Here is a 24,673-nt window from a genome sequence, read left to right on the forward strand (position 1 = left end):
TATATCAGGTCAAATAAACTATCTGCTGTACACATCCTTGTAAATTGTGATGGCTGTAAAGTTCATAAATAGATATATAAATGTTGATATAATGATGTCACCATTGCAGGTCACACAATATCCAGCATCCAAAAAAGAATATACGTGTGTGTGTATGTATATATATATATATATATATATATATATATATATATATATATATATATATATATATATATCACAATATTTTCCCCACCTGCTGTGTGATTTAAAAATTCATTGCAGTGCATTCATTTTTCAACCCTGGTCCTTGGGACCCACTGCCCTGCATGTTTTAGACGTTTCTCTGCTCCAACACACCTGATTCAAATGAATGGGTCGTTATCAAGCTCTGCAGAAGCCTGATAACGAGCCATTCATTTGAATCAGGTGTGCTGGAGCAGGGAAACCTCTGAAACATGCAGTTGAAAAACACTGCTTTAATCAATAGGAGAATTGAATCCAAAGCGTTAATACATCTGCATTTTCACAAATTCTAATTTTAACAACGAAACAAAGCATACAAGGACTTTATTATAATCCAGCTGCATCCAGCACTTATTTTAATTAACCTTTTTACAGAGGAAACTATCTTTGTCGCTACCTTGAACTGTAGTTCCACTACGCTGGAACACACAAAAGAAAAATTCATAGCTTTCCACATTAAATTGTAAGAGCGTACGCCGGTACCAAATAATTGCTGTCGCAAAAATGCATCCTCATTTAGAGGCGCTTTTGCCTCTTTTGCCTCACATTATTCCAGATTTTGATTGATTGGATGCTTCTCAAGAACTTATCAAGTTCATACTTATGGATAATGGAGTGATTTGTGTTTCTCAATATCTTTGCAGTATCCACACACAATTTATGCTCATAAAATGTAAATGTCCAAACCCAACAAACTCCATCTGTTCATGTTTTTCCCCTTTCTCACAATTGACATGTAATTGAGCGGAGTAGTTAATTTGCTTATTAATCTGAATAGGCCTCATTGTTGTGGTTTATTGGTGACTACAGTCAACCCCCCTGACAAAATAAGCACCTTTTTTTTATGGAGGATGATTTTGTGTTGATTTGAAATGCATTCTTTGTGATTTTTACACTCTTTCATCTGGTTTCACTAAGGTAGGGACAGCCCTTCCATGGTTGTGGGTAAAATGTGAAGGGTTTGCCTTGTTTTATCCCCTGCTTTAAGGCTATAATTCCTTCTCTCTTTCCCCTCCCCCCTCTGATGAAAGGGTCAGGATTATAGGCTATATCCGAGAGGATGGGAAAACCTCTATGTTCACGTTCATGACGGGATCAGTGCCCCCCCTTCGGCTCGCGCCCCCCGTTCCCGTTTGCAAATCCCGGACTGCCACGTGACAGGGGGGTTTTCCCGGGGCAACGGCGTGTGCAGCGTGTTTATTCCACAGCGTGAAAGGAAGCAGGAAAACTCCACGCACAAACTCGTTGCTTTTTTGCTTAAATTCCACATGGCAATTTATGCAAAAACCGCCAATGCTCATTAGCATACCTGACAGAGTTCCTGTTCAGTTTAAACTCTTTACGTTGGCTACAGTAATGTTTTTAAATTTGGCAATCACAATTTAAAACAGTGTTAAACAAAAGTAATCACAATTACGCATGTGACTGTTTTCATTTTAGACATACTGCTGCTTGCAATGTTTGCATTTTTGCACTCAATTAGTTTGTTTCACCCTGACAGGCAATCGACAATTTGTTACAAATCGACTGTATTATCCTATTGATAATCTAGTCAGATGAATTTAACAAAAAGAGGAGGATTAATGGTGTATAATAAACACGATACAGTGCATGTTGATAATTGCGTCGTCTTCAGTTCAAACGGTAAACATTAGATTCGCTGGTAAAGTTTTATTGACTCCGCGCTCGTGCTTCGTCTCCACAAATCCTGATGTTTGGGAATGATGCAGCCTGTTTGAATGACATAATCCGTCACCAGACTGCAGCTACTGCTTTACGCGCACAAGTATCTCCCAGTCTTACAATGCTTCTATCTCAAAAAAGGAAAAATAACGTTAACGCCTTTAAATGAAAACGACGCGACGTTAACTGCGATTTTTGGCCCGGCGTCGTGCTTGACCACGGGCAACTGCCCCTACTGCCACCGTCTTCTCGCATAGATACTTCGATGTCATCTATTTTTGTCCAATGGTCGGCGTTGTAGCGCCCCCTGTCACAACTTCGCATCCAGTCCGAGACTTAAAAAAAACTGCTGCTGTTCATCTGGCAAGATTGTCTGGCTATGCGCCGCTGACCCAGGAGCGGTCTGCAGAGATTTTACGGACACATTTCTCGGCTTTGCAGGTAAGAGTATTAATGTCATGGGCACGGATGTGTAAAATGCCTGAAATGGAGGTCGCGTTGATTCTACGAAGACGGGATAGAAATGTCTGTAGGCTTACATGCGCGGTCTCTAGTTTAAGCAGGGCTCCGGTGTACCGCAATGCAGAGCAGTGTAGCGATTGGGACAGCGCTTATACGAGCAGACCACAGAAGCGTTTCACTTGTGATAAATTGTACTCATTGGGCTAATACTAAAGTGGGTTTAAAAAAAATGTGCACATAGATTATATACGTACCATCTGCTTTTATAACCAGTTTGACGTTGAAATTTTAATAGTGCAGCATAACTTCAGTACACGTCACATTCTGGGAAGGGCAGCGTTAGAAATTTCTCATAATATTATGCATAAATACTCTGGACAAATTACATTACGTTGCTGGCACTGTCAGTGACAAGTTCAGTGTCCGTTATGGTGGGTGGGTGGAACGAATTGCTCAGGACATTCGATTCTACTATTGATAATTGTGAAATAATTTTGCCTTGACATTGCGGAGCATTTGCGTATTGGTGGTGAGTTAGTGGGTAGTTAAAAACTGCGCGTTTGGGTGTTGCTAGTTCAGGAGTCCCACTCGCCCGCGCGCGCTGTCTCTGTGCATTGTCACCGTCAGCAGAACGGGAGCTGCAAGGTGGAGTTCAGGGGCCCTTGCCGTCGCATCCCCCCGTGTAAGTTCAAGTTTTTAACCGTGGCATCCAGTCATCGGCCATGGGCGTTGCCGTTTCTATTTTTTTATTTTATTTTTTTGTACCGCACCGTTTGTGCTGTAGAAAGGCATACGCCATACACGCGACCTCCATGCGCGTTTTATGTGGGCTATTCGTTATTTTCCCCGCATAGTGCTAAATATTTCACATAGGCCTGTGAAATATAGTTATTGTAATGTTTTCGGACAGATTCCTGTGCGTCATAACTGTATCCTTAAATGTTTACTGCGTGCTTCGTAGTCACTGAACTAGTCACGAATAATAATAATAACAATAATACTCAAAGTGTATGTGTTTATTTTTAAATATTTCATGTATTATAGTAAAGAACAACAACAACAATATTATTATTGTTATTATTATTGTTGTTGATATTTATTATTCTTTTAAAATTATTATTAGTAGTAATAGGAGTAGTACACAGTATTCCTATTATCATTAGTAGTAGTAGTGGAATATTAAAATAGTATTTAGAAACTCAAAAAAGGTATACATGTGCTTCTGTGAGAACTAACACACTGGTTGAGTGACAGGATCTTTAGTGCAAAGTCTCTATCCTCTTGCTTCTAACGGGGTTCCATTCTGCATAAATTTAACATGATTTGAAAAATTATTGAAATTCAGGGCCCCTGTGTAGAATATAGGTGCCTTGTGGCATGGTTTTAATTACATTGGGTCTTTAAGGGAATTTTGTGGTGTGATGTCATTTGTGTAGGGCATGATTTTTTCTAATGGGTTTTGGAGGTGAGTGTGGAGAGGGCTATCAGGGGGGAGGTACCACAGAAAAGAGGGCAGCTGGACGGAAGACGATAGCAACTGAGTTGCGTTTGCCGATTAATGCATTAAGTTTTGATTGGCAGCTCTGGAATCTCGCAGCCGTGTGAGGTCACTGTTGTGTAGCACTCGGCTGGTCCCGGGGAACATTTAGACCGCTAAGGCGCTCTCTGAGCCTGCAGCATACGATGCTCACGGTCTTCAGATGCAGTCAGAAGTGCTGCTCCAGCTACCACTAGAGGGCTGTCTCTTCCCGTGCCGTGAAACGTGATAGCACGCCTTCGCTGTCCTTTTCCGCGGAAATGGATTTTGCAAGGTCGTCGCAGCGACCGGAAAAACAACGCGGGTTCCGCTCTCAGCAGTCGTCGAAGGATGCCAGGAGACAAACGGAGCTGTCGGCGCACCTGCGGTGTACCTGCGGCGTTCTCCACCTCACTGTGCGGCTGGAAAGGGCCTGTGTTCTTACCGTGTGTGTGTGTGTGTGTGTGCATGCGTGCGAGCGTGTGTGTGTGTGTGCGTGTGTGCGTGCGAGCGAGTGTGTGTGTGCAGCACTGCATTAAAGTAGTTCATACCAGGAAAAATAGACATTTATAACATTAGGCCAGGCATAGTGCATCACTGAGATAAGACGCCATTTATAGATGGAGACTCTGAGATTACCCAGAGGCCTCGGCTCTATGGGAACTGCCGATGTAGCGCCTTTCTCCTTAGCTGGCAAATCACTGCTTAGCAGCACCCTGACAGACAGAAACCATATGCCTGTATATACCATATACTGTCTGGGGGGGTGGGGGCCTCACAAGCAGAGCAGTAAACACATGCAAGATGTTGGAAAAGCCCTTTCTTTTATTAGGTCAGGTCAGTAGATCATTACAATCCTTCAGAATTTCTGCGAGCTCCATTACTATTAATTACACTGATATATGTGTATCGTTAAAGTTATCGTGACGAGAATATTGTTGAGGGAAAAAATGTTACTGTGCATTATTTGCAGAATGGGTTTTCGAAGCCCGGCGTGTACGGAAACGGCATCAAAACAAGTGCGGCTGATTGAGTCGGTGGGAGGAATCAGGATTATCTGACCTCGCTGATTAAAACGTCTGAGCATTTATATAATGCCTCCATATTACATAATGCCTCCATTTCAGCTTTGGTGATTTTGTTTGTTCTGAGCAGTTCAGTGTAAGGTTCAGTTAAAGATTTTTTGAGATGCTGGAGATTTATGGAGGACTCCAACATAGAAAAAGTGTGTGGGGTTAGCACAGAACAACCGAGAACAGAAATGGCTAGGATTACTCTGTGGGCGTTAAAAAAATGGGAGCGTATTAGGATTTTAGAGTTGGCGTCCATCTCCTGTCTATCGTTTTGGGTTCATCCCGGTCGCAATCAATCGATCTGACCGTGAATCAAGGATCAGTGAAGGGAGGAGTGAATCCAGTTGGGGAGGATGAGGAGGAGAGGAATGGCATTTTCTGCGCCATTTTGAATTGGCGGCGTTCCTGGTTCCTCTCTCCTACCCTGCGCCGCTGAGCCGTTAGTAGATCCATAGGTTTCTTCCGCAAGCTTCACGGAGTTAATTTAAACCGAATTCCACCAAGAATGAGCTGTGCATTACCCCCCCATTGAGCCTGAGGTGTGCAAATCTGCACATCTAATCTCATAGACTGGGGTTTGTATGTGAAGGAGTCTGACATTAATATTGATAAATGGCGAATGAGGGGAGATTAATATTTTAGCATTAGGGATTAGGACAGGATTTGGAGTCGCGGGGCGTACGGAAGGGGGGAGGGGGGCGCAGGGGGGTGCCAGGTCTGACAATAGGTTTGAGGATAGGGTGTTAGATGGAGCACTTGTTGGGCTAGTATACCCAAAGAGAGCTGCGAAGCTTCATTACGCGATAGGCAGCTGTAATGCGCTTATTGTCGTATGCGTGCACTGAACTGGAAGGCTAGTCTGGAGCACGCCTTGAGAGACGGCCTTTATGTAAGGAGTCTATAAAATGGAGGACATTGACAGGAAATGCGTCCAGTGTGAAGTCATGTACAGCTGGGGCAAAACTCTGGCGGATCTGAATCCTTTCTCTGTTTCTCTCCTCTTTTTTTTTTAAAGTCGGGAATTCAGCAGAAAGTTCGCGGCCCTGCCCTCCGGACGGCAGAGCGCTTTGTTCTCGGCGGTTAGCGGTTAGCGGTTAGCGCCAGTCTCTGGGCTGCGGGGCCCTGTATGGTCACACTGACCTCTCTTCATCAATAGCTATCGTGCGTTTTCACTCGTAATCCCGTGCCTCTCCCCTCTCCCCCACCCCCCCCCTGCCCCTCGTATTTTTTATTTATTTATTTTTAACCATTTCCTCCGTTACGCCGCGTGAAGGCCAGATTCGGAGCCGCGCGGAAAGCAGGGGGAAGCGGTTGGCGGGAGCGCACGGGCTCCAGGATTAGGATTTCCCCGTATTAACTCGAAGAAGCTGGAGGCCGCAGGTCAGCTGATCCCAGATGTCAATCTCGGTTGAGAGCTAGCCAGGTCATTCAATCAAAAATGGCGCGTTTCTTTAATCCTATGGGCAGCGAGACTTCTTGCGGATGCAACCTTTTAAAAAATAACCGATGCGGAGAAGGTCGCGCCTTTAATTCGCTAATCGTACGGCGTTAGCTACCGCGCGCGCGTCGCGAGCGACACCTCCGAAGCTGAAGGGAACGAACCGTTAAAAAGCTTCGTTTTTTTAATCGGCGGCGTAATATTTGGGTGCCGATGTCACGTTCGCGCTCACGGGGGGGGGGGGGGGGGGGGGGGGCGGTGAATTGATGTGTGCATGCAGCGGTCAAACGGTGGGGCTGACCTTTAAGTGCTGAACGGACCGGACCGGACCGCACAATCGGGTCATTGTTCGCATAGGGCAGTGAACCACGGAGTTCTGGTAACAGCTTCCAAATAGTCTGCCCAGAGAGGGTCTGGCACGGCCCGTTCAACTGGAACGAGGCCAACGAAGAATTTTTCAAAATATTTTTAGAATATTGAACTCTGCGTCATGTGTTTGCTGCTTGTGTCTATGTACCGACCCCCCCCCCCCCTTAAAGTAGTTACATAAAGTGCAAAGAAAGTTTAAAAAAAAAAAAAAAAAAAAAAAACGGTTCTTAAGATTGAAGACAGGATCCAAGGCCCTGAAACCATGGCAGATCTCATCACCCCTCCGCCCTTTCACAGCCGGGACACCAAGGAAGGTCGAAGGTTGAGGACCTGAGGGATCGTTTCCAAACGAACCGGTCCGCCGTGGGGTTTTGACCACCCCCCCCTCCCGTGTTGGGTTCCAGAGGAGTCCCGCCCCGCCCCGCCGATGCCCCGCCGGGTCCCGGTCTAAGCGCTGTTCCAGGCCCCCCGTCGGACGACGGAACCCCACCATGGAGCGCCCCGCCCTCTTCCTGCTGGCCTTCTCCCTGGCCCTCGGCCCTGCCGGTAAAACCCGCCGTCCAGCATCGAAGCAACGCAGCGCCCACCGCACCCTGCAGGTTCAGCTTTCATCAGAACCAACCGGGCAATTTAACTAGGGTTCAGAACCCACAATAGCAACGGGGAGGAGGAGGGGGAAGCTTAACCCCAGTATTCTGGGAAAATTCCCAAAAAAATCATCAACCGTCCCCTTACGTAGGGTTGCCAGATCACATTCAGGTTTTTAAATTGTTTCTACTGGTCTGGTTTGTGGTCCCGACTGGATACCCCCCCCCCTTCGGTCTGCCGTTGGTCCCGACGGCTCGCCGCTTTGTTTGCAGTTACACGTCTAGCTGTGCATGTTGTCCGGTTCTGACAAGTTGTAAATCTGGCAACTCTTCCCTTACATCTGACTGCCTTGAACTCTGCCCACATTGATGGCACAGGTCATCACTGGAAAAGTAAATGGAGTTCTCGGTTCACCTATCCGGTTAAATTAAGGTGAAATTGATATAATCACAGAAAGTATTCACGGCCTGTCGATGAGTTAACTCAGATCTTTATTAAACGCCTCCAAACACCCCTGTGCTGAACAATTTATCTTCCTACATGAGAAATCAGTTACTATGGAGATGTTTGCCACAAAGAACTCGTGCTGCGGGTACTTCCGCAAATAAAATGACTTTCTTCTCTCCCTCTGCTCTTCTTCAGCTGGGTTTCTGTTTGACATCCCCAGGATCTTCGGAGGTGAGTGCGTTATGTTGCGCCGCATTCACGCGGCAGTTGCTTTTATCCAAAGAGTACCAGGCGCCCTGGCCCCATGTCTTAGTGGCGTTGGTGTGTGACGTTTCTGACCCTGGGTTCCGCCGCCCCTGCTCCCCCCCAGACGATGCCACGGGTTACGGGCCGGTGTTCGAGGAGCAGCCCCAGGACCTGATCTACCCCGAGGAGTCAGCCGACACCAAAATCTCCATGAACTGCAGGGCGCGAGCAAACCCACCAGCCAAATACACGTAACCTACACCTGTCACCTGTGCTGTATTACATCAGCAACTAACATACACCTAACCTACACCTGTCACCTGTACTGTTTTACACCAGTAACTAACATACACGTAACCTACACCTGTCACCTGTACTGTTTTACACCAGTAACTAACATACACGTAACCTACACCTGTCACCTGTACTGTTTTACACCAGTAACTAACATACAAGTAACCTACACCTGTCACCTGTACTGTTTTACACCAGTAACTAACATACACCTAACCTACACCTGTCACCTGTACTGTTTTACACCAGTAACTAACATACACCTAACCTACACCTGTCACCTGTACTGTATTACACCAGTAACTAACATACACGTAACCTACACCTGTCACCTGTGCTGTATTACATCAGCAACTAACATACACCTAACCTACACCTGTCACCTGTACTGTTTTACACCAGTAACTAACATACAAGTAACCTACACCTGTCACCTGTACTGTTTTACACCAGTAACTAACATACACCTAACCTACACCTGTCACCTGTACTGTTTTACACCAGTAACTAACATACACCTAACCTACACCTGTCACCTGTACTGTATTACACCAGTAACTAACATACACGTAACCTACACCTGTCACCTGTACTGTTTTACACCAGTAACTAACATACACGTAACCTACACATGTCACCTGTACTGTATTACATCAGCAACTAACATACACGTAACCTACACCTGTCACCTGTGCTGTTTTACACCAGTAACTAACATACACGTAACCTACACCTGTCACCTGTACTGTATTACACCAGTAACTAACATACACCTAACCTACACCTGTCACCTGTACTGTATTACACAAGTAACTAACATACACGTAACCTACACCTGTCACCTGTACTGTTTTACACCAGTAACTAACATACACCTAACCTACACCTGTCACCTGTACTGTATTACACAAGTAACTAACATACAAGTAACCTACACCTTTAACCTGTGCTGTTATACCAGTAACTAACATACACGTAACCTACACCTGTCACCTGTACTGTTTTACACCATTAACTAACATACACATAACCTACACATGTCACCTGTACTGTATTACACCAGTAACTAACATACACGTAACCTACACCTTTAACCTGTACTGTTATACCAGTAACTGTTAACACAGAACTGAGGGTGCTGTGTTCCAGGTGGAGGCTGAATAACTGGGAGCTCAAGCTCCTGGAGCAGCCGGACGAGCACTACAGCCTGGTGGGCGGGAACCTGGTGATCACCAACCCCATAAAGGGCAGGCACGGGGGGAGATACGTGTGCGTGGCCTCCAATGTGTACGGGATGGTGTACAGCAAGGAGGCCATCGTCCAGTTCGGCTGTGAGTCGCCTCGCCCCGCCCCGCCCCCTCCTCTCCCGCGCCGCGAATCCGCAAACACGGATGCAGGGTCTGCCGGGTTTCACCGTCGCCACGCACCTAATTGATTAGCGGTTAATTGCAGTTGCCTCACCTCACCTGGTTAATTGGGCCTTTATTGGTGCAATTTCTTTGTACTTGACTTATCTGATCACGTCAACTGAGAAATCTTGCAGGGATTTAGCCGTTGAATGAGTTGCACTGTGTTAGGCTTCAAATGAAAACCTACTTGGACGGTAGATCTCCAGGAACAGGGCTGGCTACCACTGGTCGCTGCTTAGCAGGCACCCTTATCCAAAACTAGCTTAGCTTTTTTTTTAAACGTGCGGTCCGTTTGTTCGGCTGGTGATACCTTCATTCCACTCGGGATTTGAACCTGTGCTGCGTGCGGTGTTTGCCTACCGGTACTCTGTGCTGTCATCCTGTCAGATTTTTTTATGCTAATCCACAAACTTACCTAGCAATGGAGGTAACGGCCTGAGTTGTTGCGTCGACGGCTTTTGGCGGCTTTGTAACCGGTTTGAACCGCTCTTCTCAGACCTGGAGGACTTCTCCGTCGAAGAGCGCGAGGCCGTGCCCGCGAAGGAAGGACAGGGGGTGGTCCTTCTGTGTGCCCCTCCCCCGCATTACCCAGGTAACCACCACGCTCCCGCAGTGTCCCTTCCCATCATGCATTGCACCTCCCTCACAGATATCTGCTGCCGGTAATTTGAGTCTTCGATAACATTGAAAGATTTCCAGGCTTCAGCTATATTTAATAAATATTAACTCAACAGAATATTATTAAGACTTTTGTAGGGAGAATTCTTAATGGTATACAATCCCCTGTTGATGAAATAGGATTGTGTTTATCTCTGGGGAAGGGTGAAAACCATCATGCAGTATTTTTGAAAGGGTAGTGCCCCATGTTTGATTGTAAACAATAATTGAAAAAGTCTAAAGCTGATGTCCTTTCCTTGCTGAATGTGGCTTCCTCTTCTAGTTCCTTGAAGGGAACCTATTGAAACCTCAAAATGAATATAGCAGCATTTATCTCTTTCTTCCTCCCTCCATTCCTCTCTCTCTCTTCTCACACTTACTGTCTCTCTCTCCCTCCTTTCCTTCTCACTCAATCTCTTGCGCTTTCTCGTTCTCACTCACTCTCTCTCCCTTCTCTCACACTCACACTTTCTCTCTCTCTCACTCTCTCTTTCTCTCTCTCTCCCCCTTCCTCCTCTCGCACTCGCTCTCTCACTCTCTCCCTCTGTCTGTCTCTCCTCTCTCTCCCTCCTCTCTCTCTCACACACTCTCTCCCTGTGCAGATGATCTGACTTTCCGCTGGATACTGAACGAGCTTCCCTACTTCATCCTGCCGGATAAGCGGCGCTTTGTGTCCCAGAGGACGGGGAACCTCTACATCTCCAAAGTGGAGCTGTCGGACAGCGGCAACTACTCCTGCTTTGTGTCCAGCCCCTCCATCGCCAAGAGCGTCTACAGCCAGTTCATCCCCCTGGTCCCCAGTCCAGAAAGTGAGACTCTTAAGAATATGACTACAACTCCCAGCATCCCCTTGGTCCCCATGCCAGAAAGTGAGACTCTTAACAATATAACTACAACTCCCAGCATCCCCTTGGTCCCCATGCCAGAAAGTGAGAATCTTAACAATATAACTACAACTCCCAGCTTCCTTTGGGTGACAGAGAGGCGGGGGTGAAAAGAGAGAGCGGAGACAGAGGGAGAGGGGTAAAGAAAGATATTTATCAAATTACTGAAGACATGGATTAAGATCCCAAAACGAACGCTGCAAATATATTGAGATGAAATATAGTATTACAACACCAAAATAATACATTTCGGCAAATAAATTATTTCTGCTGTCAGACACTGCAATATGAAATGCGTACATTTGTTATATTTTCAAAAGAAATTACACATGGACTGAAATCATGGATCCAAAATGGTTTTTGAAAATGAAATTTTTTTTCATATTTTGTATTTCTCTGCAGGTCCAGCTCGGAAGTACCCCGCTGACATAAGGCTGAAGCTACCGGACACTACCGCTCTGCTGGGGCAGAACATCACCTTGGAATGCTTCGCACTGGGAAAGTGAGTCATCAAGGCCTCAAACATAAAAAATCAGAAAGAGCATAAAGTGTGGCGTTAGATTTTATTTCCGTAAACATCGTCTATGCATCGCTATTGCCATGTATTTTCCAGTGCTATGTCATATGCTTTATGAACCACCCTTTGAAGTTTGTGTGGAAGGAGTGAACCTCTCACACCTATCGTAGGGGGACAGGAAGTGTGGCAGGTACAGGAAGTGGTACAAGGACTGGAAGTGGTAGGGGGACAGGAAGTGTGGCAGGGACAGGAAGTGGTACAAGGATCGGAAGTGATAGGGGGACAGGAAGTGGGTTGGTGTCAGGAAGTTTGACAGGGACAGGAAGTAGTACGGGGACTGGAAGTGGGGCCAGGAACAGGTAGTCGCACCTAGACAGGAAGTGGCCCCGCACCTACAGCGCAGCCTACGACGATCGCGGCGTTCCTCCCCCAGCCCCATCCCGGAGATCCGCTGGCGGAAGGTGGATGCCGAGCTCCCGGCCAGCCACGAGATCGGCATGTCGGGCTCGCTGCTGCACCTCTACAACGTGCAGTACGAGGACGAGGGCAGCTACGAGTGCGAGGCGCTCAACACCAAGGGCAAGGACTGGCACAGGATCTGGCTCTACGTGGAAGGTGCGGACGCGCCCCTTTTTAGAGCTGAATATACCTGTACTGTGATGTCATACCTTTAGTTAGTGCTGAATATACCTGTACTGTGATGTCATACCTTTAGTTAGTGCTGAATATACCTGTACTGTGATGTCATACCCTTAGTTAGGGCTGAATATACCTGTGATGTTGATGTCACGCCCTCCGTTAGAGCCGAATCTACCCGCGCTCTGACGTCAGGGTGATGTCAGAGCTCAGTGCCCCCCGCGCCGTGATGTCACGTCCCTATTTAGCGCCGCTAACGTCGCTAACCGCCGCCGCGTCTCCACAGCCGCTCCGGAGTGGGCGTCGCACATCAACAACACGGAGAAGGACATCGGCAGCGAGCTGACCCTGTCCTGCCAGGCCAACGCCAAGCCGTGGGTCTACATCCGCTGGCTGAAGGACGGGTATTCGGTAAGGGCCCCCGCCTCCACGCCCCTGAACTTGTCCCATTGGATGTTGATTATCGTGGCACTTGTGAGTGACCGTGTGACCGCGATGCTGTTCTTCCCCAGTACGGGAAGGGCGAACTGAAGTTCAGCAGCCTCACGTTTGCGGACTCTGGGATGTACCAGTGCATCGCCGAGAACAGATACGGAATCATCTACGCCAACGCTGAGCTGCGCGTCATCGGTGAGCCTCACACACACACTCACACACGCATGTGCACACACACACACACACACACGCATGCACACCCCCCCACACACACACTCACGCATGCACACTCACACACGCACACACACTCACACACGCACTCACACACACACACACACACACACACAAGCACACACACCCAGCACCAAACTCACACGTGCACACATGCATGCACATGCACGCACACACATACACACACACACACAAACGCACGCACTGTCTGTTCCCTGTGTGTATTCACGCTTCGTCCTTCTGCATCTCCACGCAAGCCTGCGCCCCCACGTTTGAGAAGAACCCCGTGAGGAAGACTCTTCTCGGGGCGAGGAAGGGGCGCGTGGTGATCGAGTGCAAGCCGAGGGCCGCCCCCAAACCAAAAATCATCTGGAGCAAAGGGACAGAGCAGCTTCGCAACTCCTCACGGTGAGGGCCGGGTGGAAAAGATCTCACCTTACTGGCAGAGAGCAGAGAGGAGCTCCACCAATCAGACAGCCTGTTAGAACTGAACAATGTCAACAATGATTGGTGGACACTTACTGGTTACTTCCCGGTAATAGCCACAGGGAACTTAGAGGAACTTAGTGTATCCAGAAATCACCATTTATCTCCATGTAAAATGTGGAGTTGGGTTGCGCTCTTTATAACGAACAAATACTTTAGGGTGGAATAGGTTGGGTTACACTGTACTTAGCTGTACAGGGTGAATGCATTCTTAATGTAGGGATGGGTTTGGGTTATGCACTATTGCAGACTGCAGCTCCACATGGTGAGTGGATTCATGGTGGTATAAATAAGGTTTTCCTAATATTGGCAGTTTCTAAAGAGTATTGATCCTTGTATGTAAAGAAACTGCCCCCCCCCCCGCTCTCTTTCTCTCTCAAATTCAAATTCACAATGCTTTATTGCTGTTGAGTACACCAGTGAATATTTCCAGAGAGTGCAGAGCTGCATTTGAACGAGTACACGGCTCACCCGCTGTCTACCCCCCCCCCCCCCCCCCCGCCGTCTCTCCCCTCCCCCCCCCCCCCGCGGCAGCCTGCGCGTCTGGGACGACGGGAGTCTGGAGATCCTCAACGCCACGCGGCAGGACGAGGGCACGTACACCTGCTTCGCCGAGAACGACCGCGGGAAGGCCAACAGCAGCGGCGTGCTCACCATCGTCGGTGAGGTCGCCGAGCCGAGCCCCGCCCCCGCCGAGGCCCCGCCACTAATTAGCAACACCCACCAGTGACCACACAGGGGCCGATGAGCTTGTGCGTGCCAGATAAACTGAACTCTAGCCAAAGCGTAAATGAAGCCGTGAACCCCAGCCCGCGCTGGATTAATGATTGTGGCTCGCTAACTTTTTGGAAACCCTGTTCGTTTGACTGGAGCTCTACTGGAATAGTCCCGTCTGGAGATCTGTGGTGAACCACTAATAGTGAATGTTATCAATTTACGAGTCAAGTCACTTTTTTTTAACTTATTCAACTGTCTATATCTTATCGTGTTTATCTTTGATCTCTTTCATGTGTATTTTACGTTGAATTATATGAATTGAATTGAATTATGCTGAGCACTTCAGGTCCTCTCGAAAATTAGAGTAGCAGTATGTTTTATGGTTGGTGTTGTTCTGATCATTTTTACCATATGAACCAGTGACCTTGGCCGTGTATGTTTTTGAATTGTGTTGTTCCAATCGTTTTTAACCTATGCACCGGTTGCCTTGGCAACGTACAGTTGATACGGTCTCTCCCCCCCCCTCGTTTCAGAGGCGACCAAGATCACGACGGCGCCGGACTACACCGAGGTGACGGTCGGGGAGACCGCGCGAATGGCGTGCGCTGCCTCGCACGACCCGTCCCTCGACGTCACCTTCGTCTGGTCCGTGGACACGCACGTCATCGACTTCGAACGGGAGACCGAGCACTACCAGCGTGTCACGGTAACGAGGACGACTGTTTTTTTTTGCACGCGATCGTTTTGTCGTTTCGCGCGCGCGCGCTTTCCACCTTAGCTTCTCTGAAGTCTGACAGCCGTTGATGATTTCTTGACTGCCTGCGTCAATTCATTTATTTGACCACCAGATGACAGTGTAGCATCACTCTTCAGCATGAAGGTTTATATTTAGTGCTTTGCTACAGCTGGTCTAGCAACCTGCTTGGGACTATTTAAAAAGGACAGCAGTAACTGTACTTTTTCAGCTTTACGTAGTATCATTATTTTTGAAGGCAGCCCTGTCTATTTATGATGTTATAGTGGTCATGCCGTTTTGAGCAAATTTCTAAGCCTTCTAATTTCTTATGAAATGCAGAAAATGTTCTGTAAATAAGACTAAGATGCATTTCTCTCTGTGGTGTGTTTCACATAAACAAATTCTTAACCCTCTAATAATTAATTCATAATTCATAAGCCCAGATATGCATTTTACTTAAATAGGCATTAACACCTGCAGTACCATGCTGAGCCCTACAGAGGGCGCCCCAAGGCGTCTGCAGGCGCCAGGTGCACACCGCCCCGCTCCTGGGGTGTCCGGTGAACGACCAAGCCGAGATGGTGCAGTTAAATCAAAGATAGTACGAAATAAAAACTTAGAAAAGCAAGGAACCTGAGCGGCGCCTTTTTTTTTGGTCGGGCAGGCATACCAATCGAGCGGAGAGCTGAGGATCAGGAACACGCAGCTCAAGCACGCCGGCCACTACACCTGCACCGCCCAGACCATCGTGGACAACGCCACCGCCTCCGCCGACCTCACCGTCAGGGGTGAGCACCGAGCGGGGGTTTGGGGGGGTGGGGGGGGGTCCTGACATTTAAGCTTTAGTGCTCAGAACGGCATTCGAGCATCACACCCAGAAGGGAACGAAAGATCGCAGACGCTTGGGGGAAGGATAACAGCTCTTTTCTGACCGACTGGTTATTAATACCCTCCGATCACACATTTTAGAACATTGTGATGTCCGTTTCTATGCTTTTGGAAGATATCAAGGTGCAGTTAATGAACACTGTTCACAGGTTCAAACAACAAGCTGTGACAAGTCCTCAAGGACTGTCATCCCCCGACACTGCCAGTAGAGTAACAGTATGGAACTTAATCGACTTGTCCACCCCCTAACTCCCATCCTTTCCTCATCTTCACCCTTTCTCTCCATCTCCCCCACCCTTTCCCCCTTCTCCCCCACCCTTTCTCTCTGTCTCCTCCACTTTCCCCCTTCTCCTCCACCCTTTCCCCCTTTCTCCTGCACTGCACCATTTTTTCCTATTTCCTCCACCCTTTCTCTTCATTCCCTCCCCCCTTCCCCCCTCTCCTCCACCCTTTCTCTCTGACTCCTCCACACCCATTCTCTCTGTCTCCTCCACCGTATCTCTGTGTTTGCTCCATCCTTTCTCTGTCTCCCCCCACCCATTCTCTCTGTCTCCTCCACCCTTTCCCCCCCCCCCTCTCTCTCAGGCCCCCCGGGGCCCCCGGGCGGGCTGCGGGTGGAGGACTACAAAGCCCAGACGGCCCGGCTGGTGTGGAGCCGAGGCGCCGACCACCACAGCCCCATCCTGCGCTACACCATCCAGGCCCGGGACTCCCTCTCCCTGGACTGGGAGGTGTGGAGGAACATCACCACCGGTGAGCTAGCCCCCCCCCCCCCCCCCCCCCCCCCCTGCTGGCCGCACGCCGGAACTGCAGGCCCCGCTGAACCCAAGCTCCTGTTCACGAAGTGGCCTGGAGCGGGAGCGCTGATCTAGGATCAGTTTCCCCGTGTCCACAGCCTCACCCCATCCGTTACATGTTAAGGAGCAGAACTGATCCTAGATGAGAGAACGGGAGAGAATCACTCAGATATCATGGACCATTAAGTCGCTCTTATGAATAATTCAGTTTCTCGATGTTAGGTACAGAATGTCCGCACGACCAAGGTATATTTTGTTAGTCTTCCATAGAGGTCATTTGGATTTAAAGAGAGAAGTGAAGTAAGGGGTAACATCAAATGACCAGACTATTATTGTTATTACTGTTATTGCTATTGCTGTTATTTTAAAGGTTCTTGTCCCCTGACCGTGCGGTTGAGTTGCTCGGTTACGCCTGAGCGGTCCTAACTCCCGCCCGTCCCTTTTCAGCCCCTCCCATCCTGGAAGGCATGGCGGAGATGGCCAACCTGGTCGACCTGACCCCCTGGACGGAATACGAGTTCCGCGTCATAGCGACGAACGCCCTGGGGATGGGGGAGCCCAGCGTCCCCGCCCCCAAAATCCGAACGTGGGAAGCAGGTGATAGCCGTCACCATCGACAGCGACCCGTTCGCCCCCGTAGAGGGGAGGGTGACGTCAGCTGGAACTCCCGCTCCTTTCTCAGAGAACATTCGTGAACCGCCTCGGGGGCGTTGGTTGCGGCAGCGTGTGCTAAACGTTGTTACAACGTTATTGCATTCAGTACAGGTTTGCTCCTGCTGCCAATCACTGGACGAGGGGCCACCGGCTAACAGATGATTTCAGATTAGACTAAGCCTGCTGAAATGCACATTTTTACTCATCCAGTCCAGTAGGGGGCGCTGTCGATTCTGACTCCGGTTGTGCTCAATATATAGAGAAGCATTTTGGTGCAGGAATGGCAGAGATGGCCTGGTACTGTGTGTGTGTGTGTATATACGTGTGTGCGTGCGTGCATGTGTGTGTGTGTGTGTGTGTGTGTATACGTGTGTGAAACCGCAGCACTCATGTTTGTCTCTCTCTGTAGTTCCTACAGTGCCTCCGACTGACGTCGGGGGAGGAGGGGGGATGAGCAAAGAGCTAACAGTCACCTGGACGGTAGGTAGTCTCGCTCAGCCATGTTCCCGGGAGCAGTTTAAGCAATAACTCACGACAGGCAGCGGCATATTGTGATTATATCACAGCTAAGGGCTCTTGTGTGGTATAAGCCAGGTGCGCCCCATCAACAATGACGACTAGCTTCGCCTACTATCCAGGCGACACCAAAGATTCGTCACACCAGCCACAGACAACACACAGTGGACCACATAGTGCGTTGTAAGCCCAGTAAATCCAGGTCATTTTTTTCAGCACTTCCTGTAAGTGTTTTCCCATAATTACTGCAACAGCCAGTTACTGCAATGACAGCCCGGGGAAGGATGCAAAAAACCAAGAGAGAGACCACGTCCGTGTTGTCTCTGCCCCTCACCCCCACTTTCCCCACCCCAGCCCGTGCCACGGGAGTTCTACTTCGGCCGGAACTTCGGCTACGTCGTGGCCTTCAAGCGGCACGACTACCTGGACTGGAAGTGGGCGACGGTGGCCGACCCGGAGGCCCGGCGGTACGTGTACAAGGACGCCTCCATCGTGCAGGTCACCGAGTACCAGGTGAAGGTCAGGCCCTACAACAGCCAGGGGGAGGGGCCCTACAGCCTCACCGCCGTCATCTACACCGCCCTGGATGGTAAGCCCCGCCCCCGCTAAATCCTCCAATCACTGAATCCCTGCCGCAGTACTGATCTCAGATCTGTGCACTCTCCCGGCTCTAATCAGTAAATCTCCTGCCTCAATACTGATCTCAGATCTAAATCCCCTGCCACAATACTGATCTCAGGTCAGTTCTCTATTGGGCACAGTTTTGAAGCGCGGCTTCTCATCAGTAACCCTTCCCTCCCATATTTGACAGCGGTGTCCTGTACCACGGTGCCATAACCGTGCATTTGCAGGCACCTGTGAACCCAAAGCCTTTTAGTGATCCTCCGGTGAGATTTAGCGGCCATCAGATTGTGGTGCAATCGGTTTGGCGTCGCGGAACGCCTCGCGGAATGCAGAGCGACCGTTGCCATGGGACCGTCACCGTCGGTGACTCTTGTCCCTTGCCCCCCCCCCCCCCCCCCACCCCACGCAGTGCCCACGGAGGCCCCCGCGGACGTCGGGGCCAGCGCCCTCACCTCCACCGATGCCCTGGTGTGGTGGCTGCCAGTCTTCCAACAGCCCGTGGACGGGTACCAGGTACGCCAAACCCCGTCCCCAACCCCCACACCACCAAACCGAAAACAAAGATCACCATGTCGAACAAAGATCACCACGTCAGGGTATCAGCGCTGCAGCGTCTTTCCATTCAAGATTATCCTCCTGCAAATAAGGCCGTGCATCCCACACTGCTCAGCATGAACAGTACCAATACAAACACCAGAGATAAGCAGCACTTATGTTACATTTATTTGGTAGACGCTTTTATCCGAAGCGACGTACAATAAGTGCATACCGAAGGTCATTGGGACAACTACAAAACACAGGTCCGATAAGGTACAATACTCACTATGTAACAGCTATTCATAGCCATGAACACATTAAGTCCAGTTCACACAGTAAGCGTAGGCTGGGTCAGAGAGAATTGTTAAGTCAAACTAGGAGGCATGACGACAAGCTGCAACATCAAGATAACGATATGAGTGCAATATTAGTGCAGGATAGAGGTGCATGCAAAGTGGAAGGATATGAGTGATAAGAGTGATCCTAGATTGGGAGTGCCCTGCAGAACGGTGATGATTAGCCCACCTGTGAAGTTGGCTTAACTTTAGCGACGGCCATCTTGGCCAAACGTTCTCACGCCTCTTGGCGGAACCCGCTTCCTCCTCCAGATCAGGTACTGGAGGAAGTACTACGACAACGAGGCGGCCGCCAACCGGCTCTTCCTGAACCGGACCATGGAGAACCAGACGCGGCTGTCGGAGATCCTGCCGTACTGGCACTACCGGGTGGAGTGGCGCTACTACAACGAGGCCTGGATCGGCACCCGGCTGGAGAACATGCTGCCGGACTCGCACTACATGGTGGAGGTGCGGGCCTACAACGACGCCGGCTTCGGCCCCCCGGGGGAGATCTGCGAGATGTTCACCAAGAAGCCACGTGAGATCGACGTTTAACTTCCGTTTACTTTACGTTTACATTACCTTTCCCCCATGACATTACATTACGCTTCCCCCCGTTACATTACATTACATTTCCCCTGTTACAATACATTATATTTCCCCCATTAGATTACATTACGTTTCCCCCATGACATTACATTACGTTTCCCCCCGTTACATTACATTACATTTCCCCCGTTACAATATATTTCATTTCCCCTGGTACATTACATTTCCCCCGTTACAATACATTGCATTTACCCCATTAGATTACATTACATTTCCCCCATGACATTACATTTCCCCCATTCACTACATTACCCCCATTATATTACAGTCATTAATATAATCCGGATCAATTAATGCTATCATTTTCTGTAATGCGCTTAGTGAAAAGTGATTCCTTTGCAGAGAGACTAATCGAAATCGGTGGGGTGTTAATTCCTTAATCTGTGGAGGCAAGCGGTTGGTTGTAAAGAAAACAGTTGGTCTCCATGACTACGGCTCTAGATCGTGCATTTGCTTTATGCTACAGCAGGGCTGCCCAACCCTGTTCCTGGAGACGTACCGTCCTGTAGGTTTTCTTTTCAAGCCTAATTTGGCACGTCTGACTCTACTAATTAGCAGCTGAAAGAGATCTCCAGCTGTTGAGTGAGGTGTGCTTTGTTAGGGCTGAAGTGAATGGTTACAGGGCAGCAGATCTCCAGGAACAGGGCTGGGTAGCCCTGGCTTATGGTATTTTACATTAATGTAGCGCTTTGCTGTTGTGAAGAGTTAGCATAGCACAGTTCTCCACTCCACTGTGATTCTCTGACATCCACTCTGTCTTTCCAGCTCCTGACCGCCCCCCAAGATTAGTCAGGTACTACGACCTCTTTCGCACCTATTTATATATAACGTGGACCCACGTGGAACCCATGTACAACGAGTCCAGGATCGAGGGCTACAAGGTACGTTGGGTTTCCCCAAGATTCCACTCTATTTCAACACAGTTTTATAAATGATTTTTTTCCCCCGTTCTCTTCTAAATTTGGAGTCTCCCCCTCTGCTATCGGTCTGGGGGATCGCGCACGAGTACGCGTGGTGTGGGACGTCAGCCTCCGCGTCTTACCGCTCCGCAGTCCGCTTTGTTTTGGGGTTTTTTCCCCCCTCAATTGCTTGCTTTTTGAGAGTTCAGGCCCGTTTTTTTGCCCCGTTTTGTTTCGTATCCCGAGTGTGAAAGCGTATTTGTGACAGTGTCTATGTAAAAAGCGGCACACACACAAAAAAAAAAATGTCATCGAATTGAACGGCCCCTTATCAGGATGCGCCACCCAGCAGCCGCAGGGCTGTGGGTGTCTCTAACACTGTGTCAGTAATTCCATCTTTCCTGCACCCGCCTCACATTACAGGTTATGATCAAGAAGGAGGGGCACTTCAGAGGCAAACTCATGCTAACGGGCAGGCATTACATGTTCATGGCCGTTCCCTCCGAGGGGGACCTCTTGGTGGAGGTCCGGGCGCGCAGCGAGGGCGGAGACGGGCCCATATCCCGAATACGAATTTCAGGTAACGGAGAGTTTCGGAGCCGCCAAAAACCGCTCTGGCTCTCCATTCGCCAATGGTGTTGTGTGTGTGTGTGTGAGAGCTGTAGTGTGGAGTGTGTTGTGCGTGTGTGGGGCTCTGTGTGAGTAATTCAGTGCTCTCTCTCTCTCTCTCTCTCTCTCTCTCTCTCTCTCTCACAGCTGGGGCGGTGCTCGGTGCTCAGTCTCTGGGCGTGGTCCCCCTGCTGCTGGTGGGCCTGTGCTCACTCTCTCTCTAAACGCCCCCCCCCCACCCCCACCCCACCCCACCCCACCCTCGGCTGCGCAGGACTGCGCAGACTGTACCTGCAAAAGACACTGCCTCTCCCCACAGTCCTGGGACCACGGCCGTACACAAGAGTCATCTGGGAAACATTCGGGAAGGGCGCAAGAAGGCAGGGAAAACCCCTATCGTAGTTCACACAGAATCAATATGGAGGAGCGTCGGAGGAGTCCTTTTAACTCGTTCAGTATGCCTTATTTACGCACTTACACTGATCTTTTGCACAGTTTGCATGACTCGGTCCAAAGGGGCAATTTTCTGCCCAGTAAGCTCCTGCACAGAACACTGTATTCCAAACGACGTTGCCAGATGCCTGAGTTAATTCCCCCTAAAAAAACTCCTCAAAATCCCCCATCTTCAGTTGACTCCCAATTAATTTTTTTTGCAATTTTACCCCCTATACCTCCTTTTAAAATCCCCCATCTGTCATTGCCTCCCATACATTTTACTGTAAAAATACAATACAATAAGGGTAAAAATCCCCCAGTCTGGCAACCAACCCTTCACATCATAGATAAACCGATTATGTAATAAATTATACGAATTAGGAAGTCGGCAGTTGTGAAAGATAAGTGTAAGAGTAACTTAATTCGTCTTTCACTGTACATAGTTCGCTACCATGGTCAATTGCTTTCCCCCTTTCATTGAAATAAGATGAAGCACTTTGTCACAGTCAAAACAAACTACAGTTTAATGCTCTGGATATATATATATATATATATATATATTGTTCCACAGTATATCATGTACAATCGTCATACCAGATATGATAACGTGAAACGTCTCATTTCGTGTTGCTTATAGAAGCTCATGAGTCGTGTCTGTCCAGTGTTCGAAGTGGGACCAACAGCCATATTGAGATGTTTTGCTTCAGGACTGTACGGTGCTACCCTTCTCGCCCCAGCTCTCTTCACATCTCCCAAATTCAATAGTGTGGCAGTTGTTCTTTCACAACGTTGCCACCGGCGACGTTCCAAGAACACTACACGTTGGCCGGGAGCACTGAACCCGAAGCAGGTGCAGGGTTAATTGGGAATTACCAGTTTGTAATCAGAAAAAAAAAAATGTTTTGACTATTATTTTGACTGTAGCTTTTGTCCTCTGTCACATGCTTGTTCTGTCTGTGGAGAACGATGTCAGTTTGATTTTAGCCACCGTATACCTGTATGTTTTAGTCCAAGCGTGATTATTGACTGTGTGCATTAACCTTAGACCAGGTGGGTCAATTGCAGTGTGCTTAGCTGGAATTTTAACCTCAGGTTTAAACCCCTAGATCACAGAACTGCAGTACAACTGGAAGGGCTATCTAAATCTGTAAAATCAGGACTAGCTGTTCCAGTTGTAATGTAGTTCTGTGGTATAGTGGTTTAAACATGAGGCCTAGACTCCGGCTAAGCACACTGCAAGTGATTCGGTGTGTCCAATCTTAACCAAACAGAGCCAGTGTGGGCCGAGGATTTTGTTTTATCCCGGCACTAAGACCTGATTCTAGACCACGATTTGTCAATTAGTTGAATCAGGTTTCATAGTGCTGGGCTTCAACAAAAACCTGCACACACACTTGCCACTAAATAGAAGCATTGAAGTTAGCAGAAATCATTGTTCAGCTTTAAAAAAAATCTTTATTGCAATATCATTTTTGTAGAATGTTTTTTCCCTGTTTGTTTTTACATTTTTTACATGATACACGAGAAGATAGTTTCATGCATCACCAAATGTTCTTTTATATTTTATTTGCTATTGACTCTTTAAGAGATTTACCATTTCAGTGGCTGTAGACCTATATGACCATAAATTTCAAAAACAGCCTTCATGTTGCACTGCAAATCCAAAAAACGATAGCATTGCTACTGCGTTGTGAATGTGATATCAAGAGTATCAGCATCTTCAGTTTTTACTGCATAGGCTACGTAGCTATCTGCTCACCTAAAAATAGCTTTGCCAAATGCATGAATGCCAGATCTGCGCTACACAGAGGACGCTATACATTTTATTGCACATGACGAGATGGGAATTCTCGCGCTCTGATCCAATTCGCGGCCAGTTCCGAACCGCTTTTGCGGCGTAGGTCCTGGATTCGATGAGCCTCGCCTCTGTGCTGTCCGCTCAAATAAAACCAGTCTTCTCAATTAAAGTTTATATGGACAAAACCAAATGCTGCTCTCTGTGTTTTCAGTTGGTCAGGAGTCACAGAACCCACTTTTTCCCCACTGCTAGGCTTTGCTACAGCTTGTTAAATTATCCATGTTGAGTGAAGCTTGAAATTTACATCCCTTGCTTGAAAGGTCAGACCATTCGCCCAATTTTAAAATGAATTAAAATTGAAAAAGAAGTGTGGAAACTGCTGCAGTAACTTAGTGTATTTTCTGGCTTTAGACCTCAACCCCCCCCCCCCCCCCCCATCATTCCAAAGCCAGCAGGTCTTCAGATACTTCTGTATCTAAAGCAAGGGATATGATCTTATGCCACCTGATTCAAATCATTAACTAACTAATCACGGTCTTCAATTAACCTTAATCAGGTGTCTTCATGCTGGGCTGAGACAAGAGCCAGCTCCTTTTGGATAAGGTTGGGAGACCCCTGATCTAAAGTATTCTTAATTCTGCCAGTCACAAACTAACACCAGAACTGAGGTTATATATGTAAAAGAAACACAAAGTGAACTGTCCCTTTAAGAGGGTAGCTAGTCCTTTAATAGACATTAAGCGTGTAATCAAGAGTAATGAATGGCTTGTTACAATTTAGAGGTTGCGGTTATAGTTGTAATGGAATTCGACACACACAGTTTTTGAACCCCAGAACATGACCACGTATTTGTTCCTGAATAAATGGGCACTTTTCAAAATGCTATTAATTCTCACGAAATCCCATTCAGACAATTTTTG

The 24,673-nt window shown here is 48.2% G+C and overlaps 1 protein-coding gene across 4 annotated transcripts; it reads left to right on the top strand.

Annotated features, from left to right (window-relative positions):
- The first annotated feature begins 1,973 nt into the window (after nucleotides 1-1,973).
- On the top strand, nucleotides 1,974-23,841 carry cntn1b (contactin 1b). 4 transcript variants are annotated; one of them, XM_035402275.1, is made up of 24 exons: nucleotides 1,974-2,349; nucleotides 7,171-7,312; nucleotides 7,997-8,032; nucleotides 8,172-8,298; nucleotides 9,491-9,672; nucleotides 10,247-10,342; nucleotides 11,010-11,216; nucleotides 11,694-11,793; nucleotides 12,242-12,423; nucleotides 12,731-12,855; nucleotides 12,957-13,074; nucleotides 13,368-13,518; nucleotides 14,131-14,258; nucleotides 14,847-15,019; nucleotides 15,714-15,837; nucleotides 16,523-16,690; nucleotides 17,182-17,331; nucleotides 17,798-17,868; nucleotides 18,259-18,493; nucleotides 18,938-19,041; nucleotides 19,674-19,941; nucleotides 20,778-20,893; nucleotides 21,335-21,491; nucleotides 21,668-23,841. In XM_035402275.1, exons 1-24 carry the CDS (start codon nucleotides 2,194-2,196, stop codon nucleotides 21,742-21,744), a joined length of 3,393 nt encoding a protein of 1,130 aa, XP_035258166.1. In that variant the 5' UTR covers nucleotides 1,974-2,193; the 3' UTR covers nucleotides 21,745-23,841. The 4 variants fall into 4 exon arrangements, with proteins under 4 accessions (XP_035258166.1, XP_035258167.1, XP_035258169.1 ...); XM_035402276.1 differs by having other exon boundaries at nucleotides 2,214-2,349; nucleotides 7,064-7,312; nucleotides 21,668-23,840; XM_035402278.1 differs by lacking the exon at nucleotides 1,974-2,349 and adding an exon at nucleotides 2,550-3,052 and having other exon boundaries at nucleotides 21,668-23,840.
- Nucleotides 23,842-24,673: the final 832 nt, after the last annotated feature.

Source organism: Anguilla anguilla, chromosome 19, assembly GCF_013347855.1.
Source record: "Anguilla anguilla isolate fAngAng1 chromosome 19, fAngAng1.pri, whole genome shotgun sequence".
Lineage (NCBI taxonomy): Eukaryota > Metazoa > Chordata > Actinopteri > Anguilliformes > Anguillidae > Anguilla > Anguilla anguilla.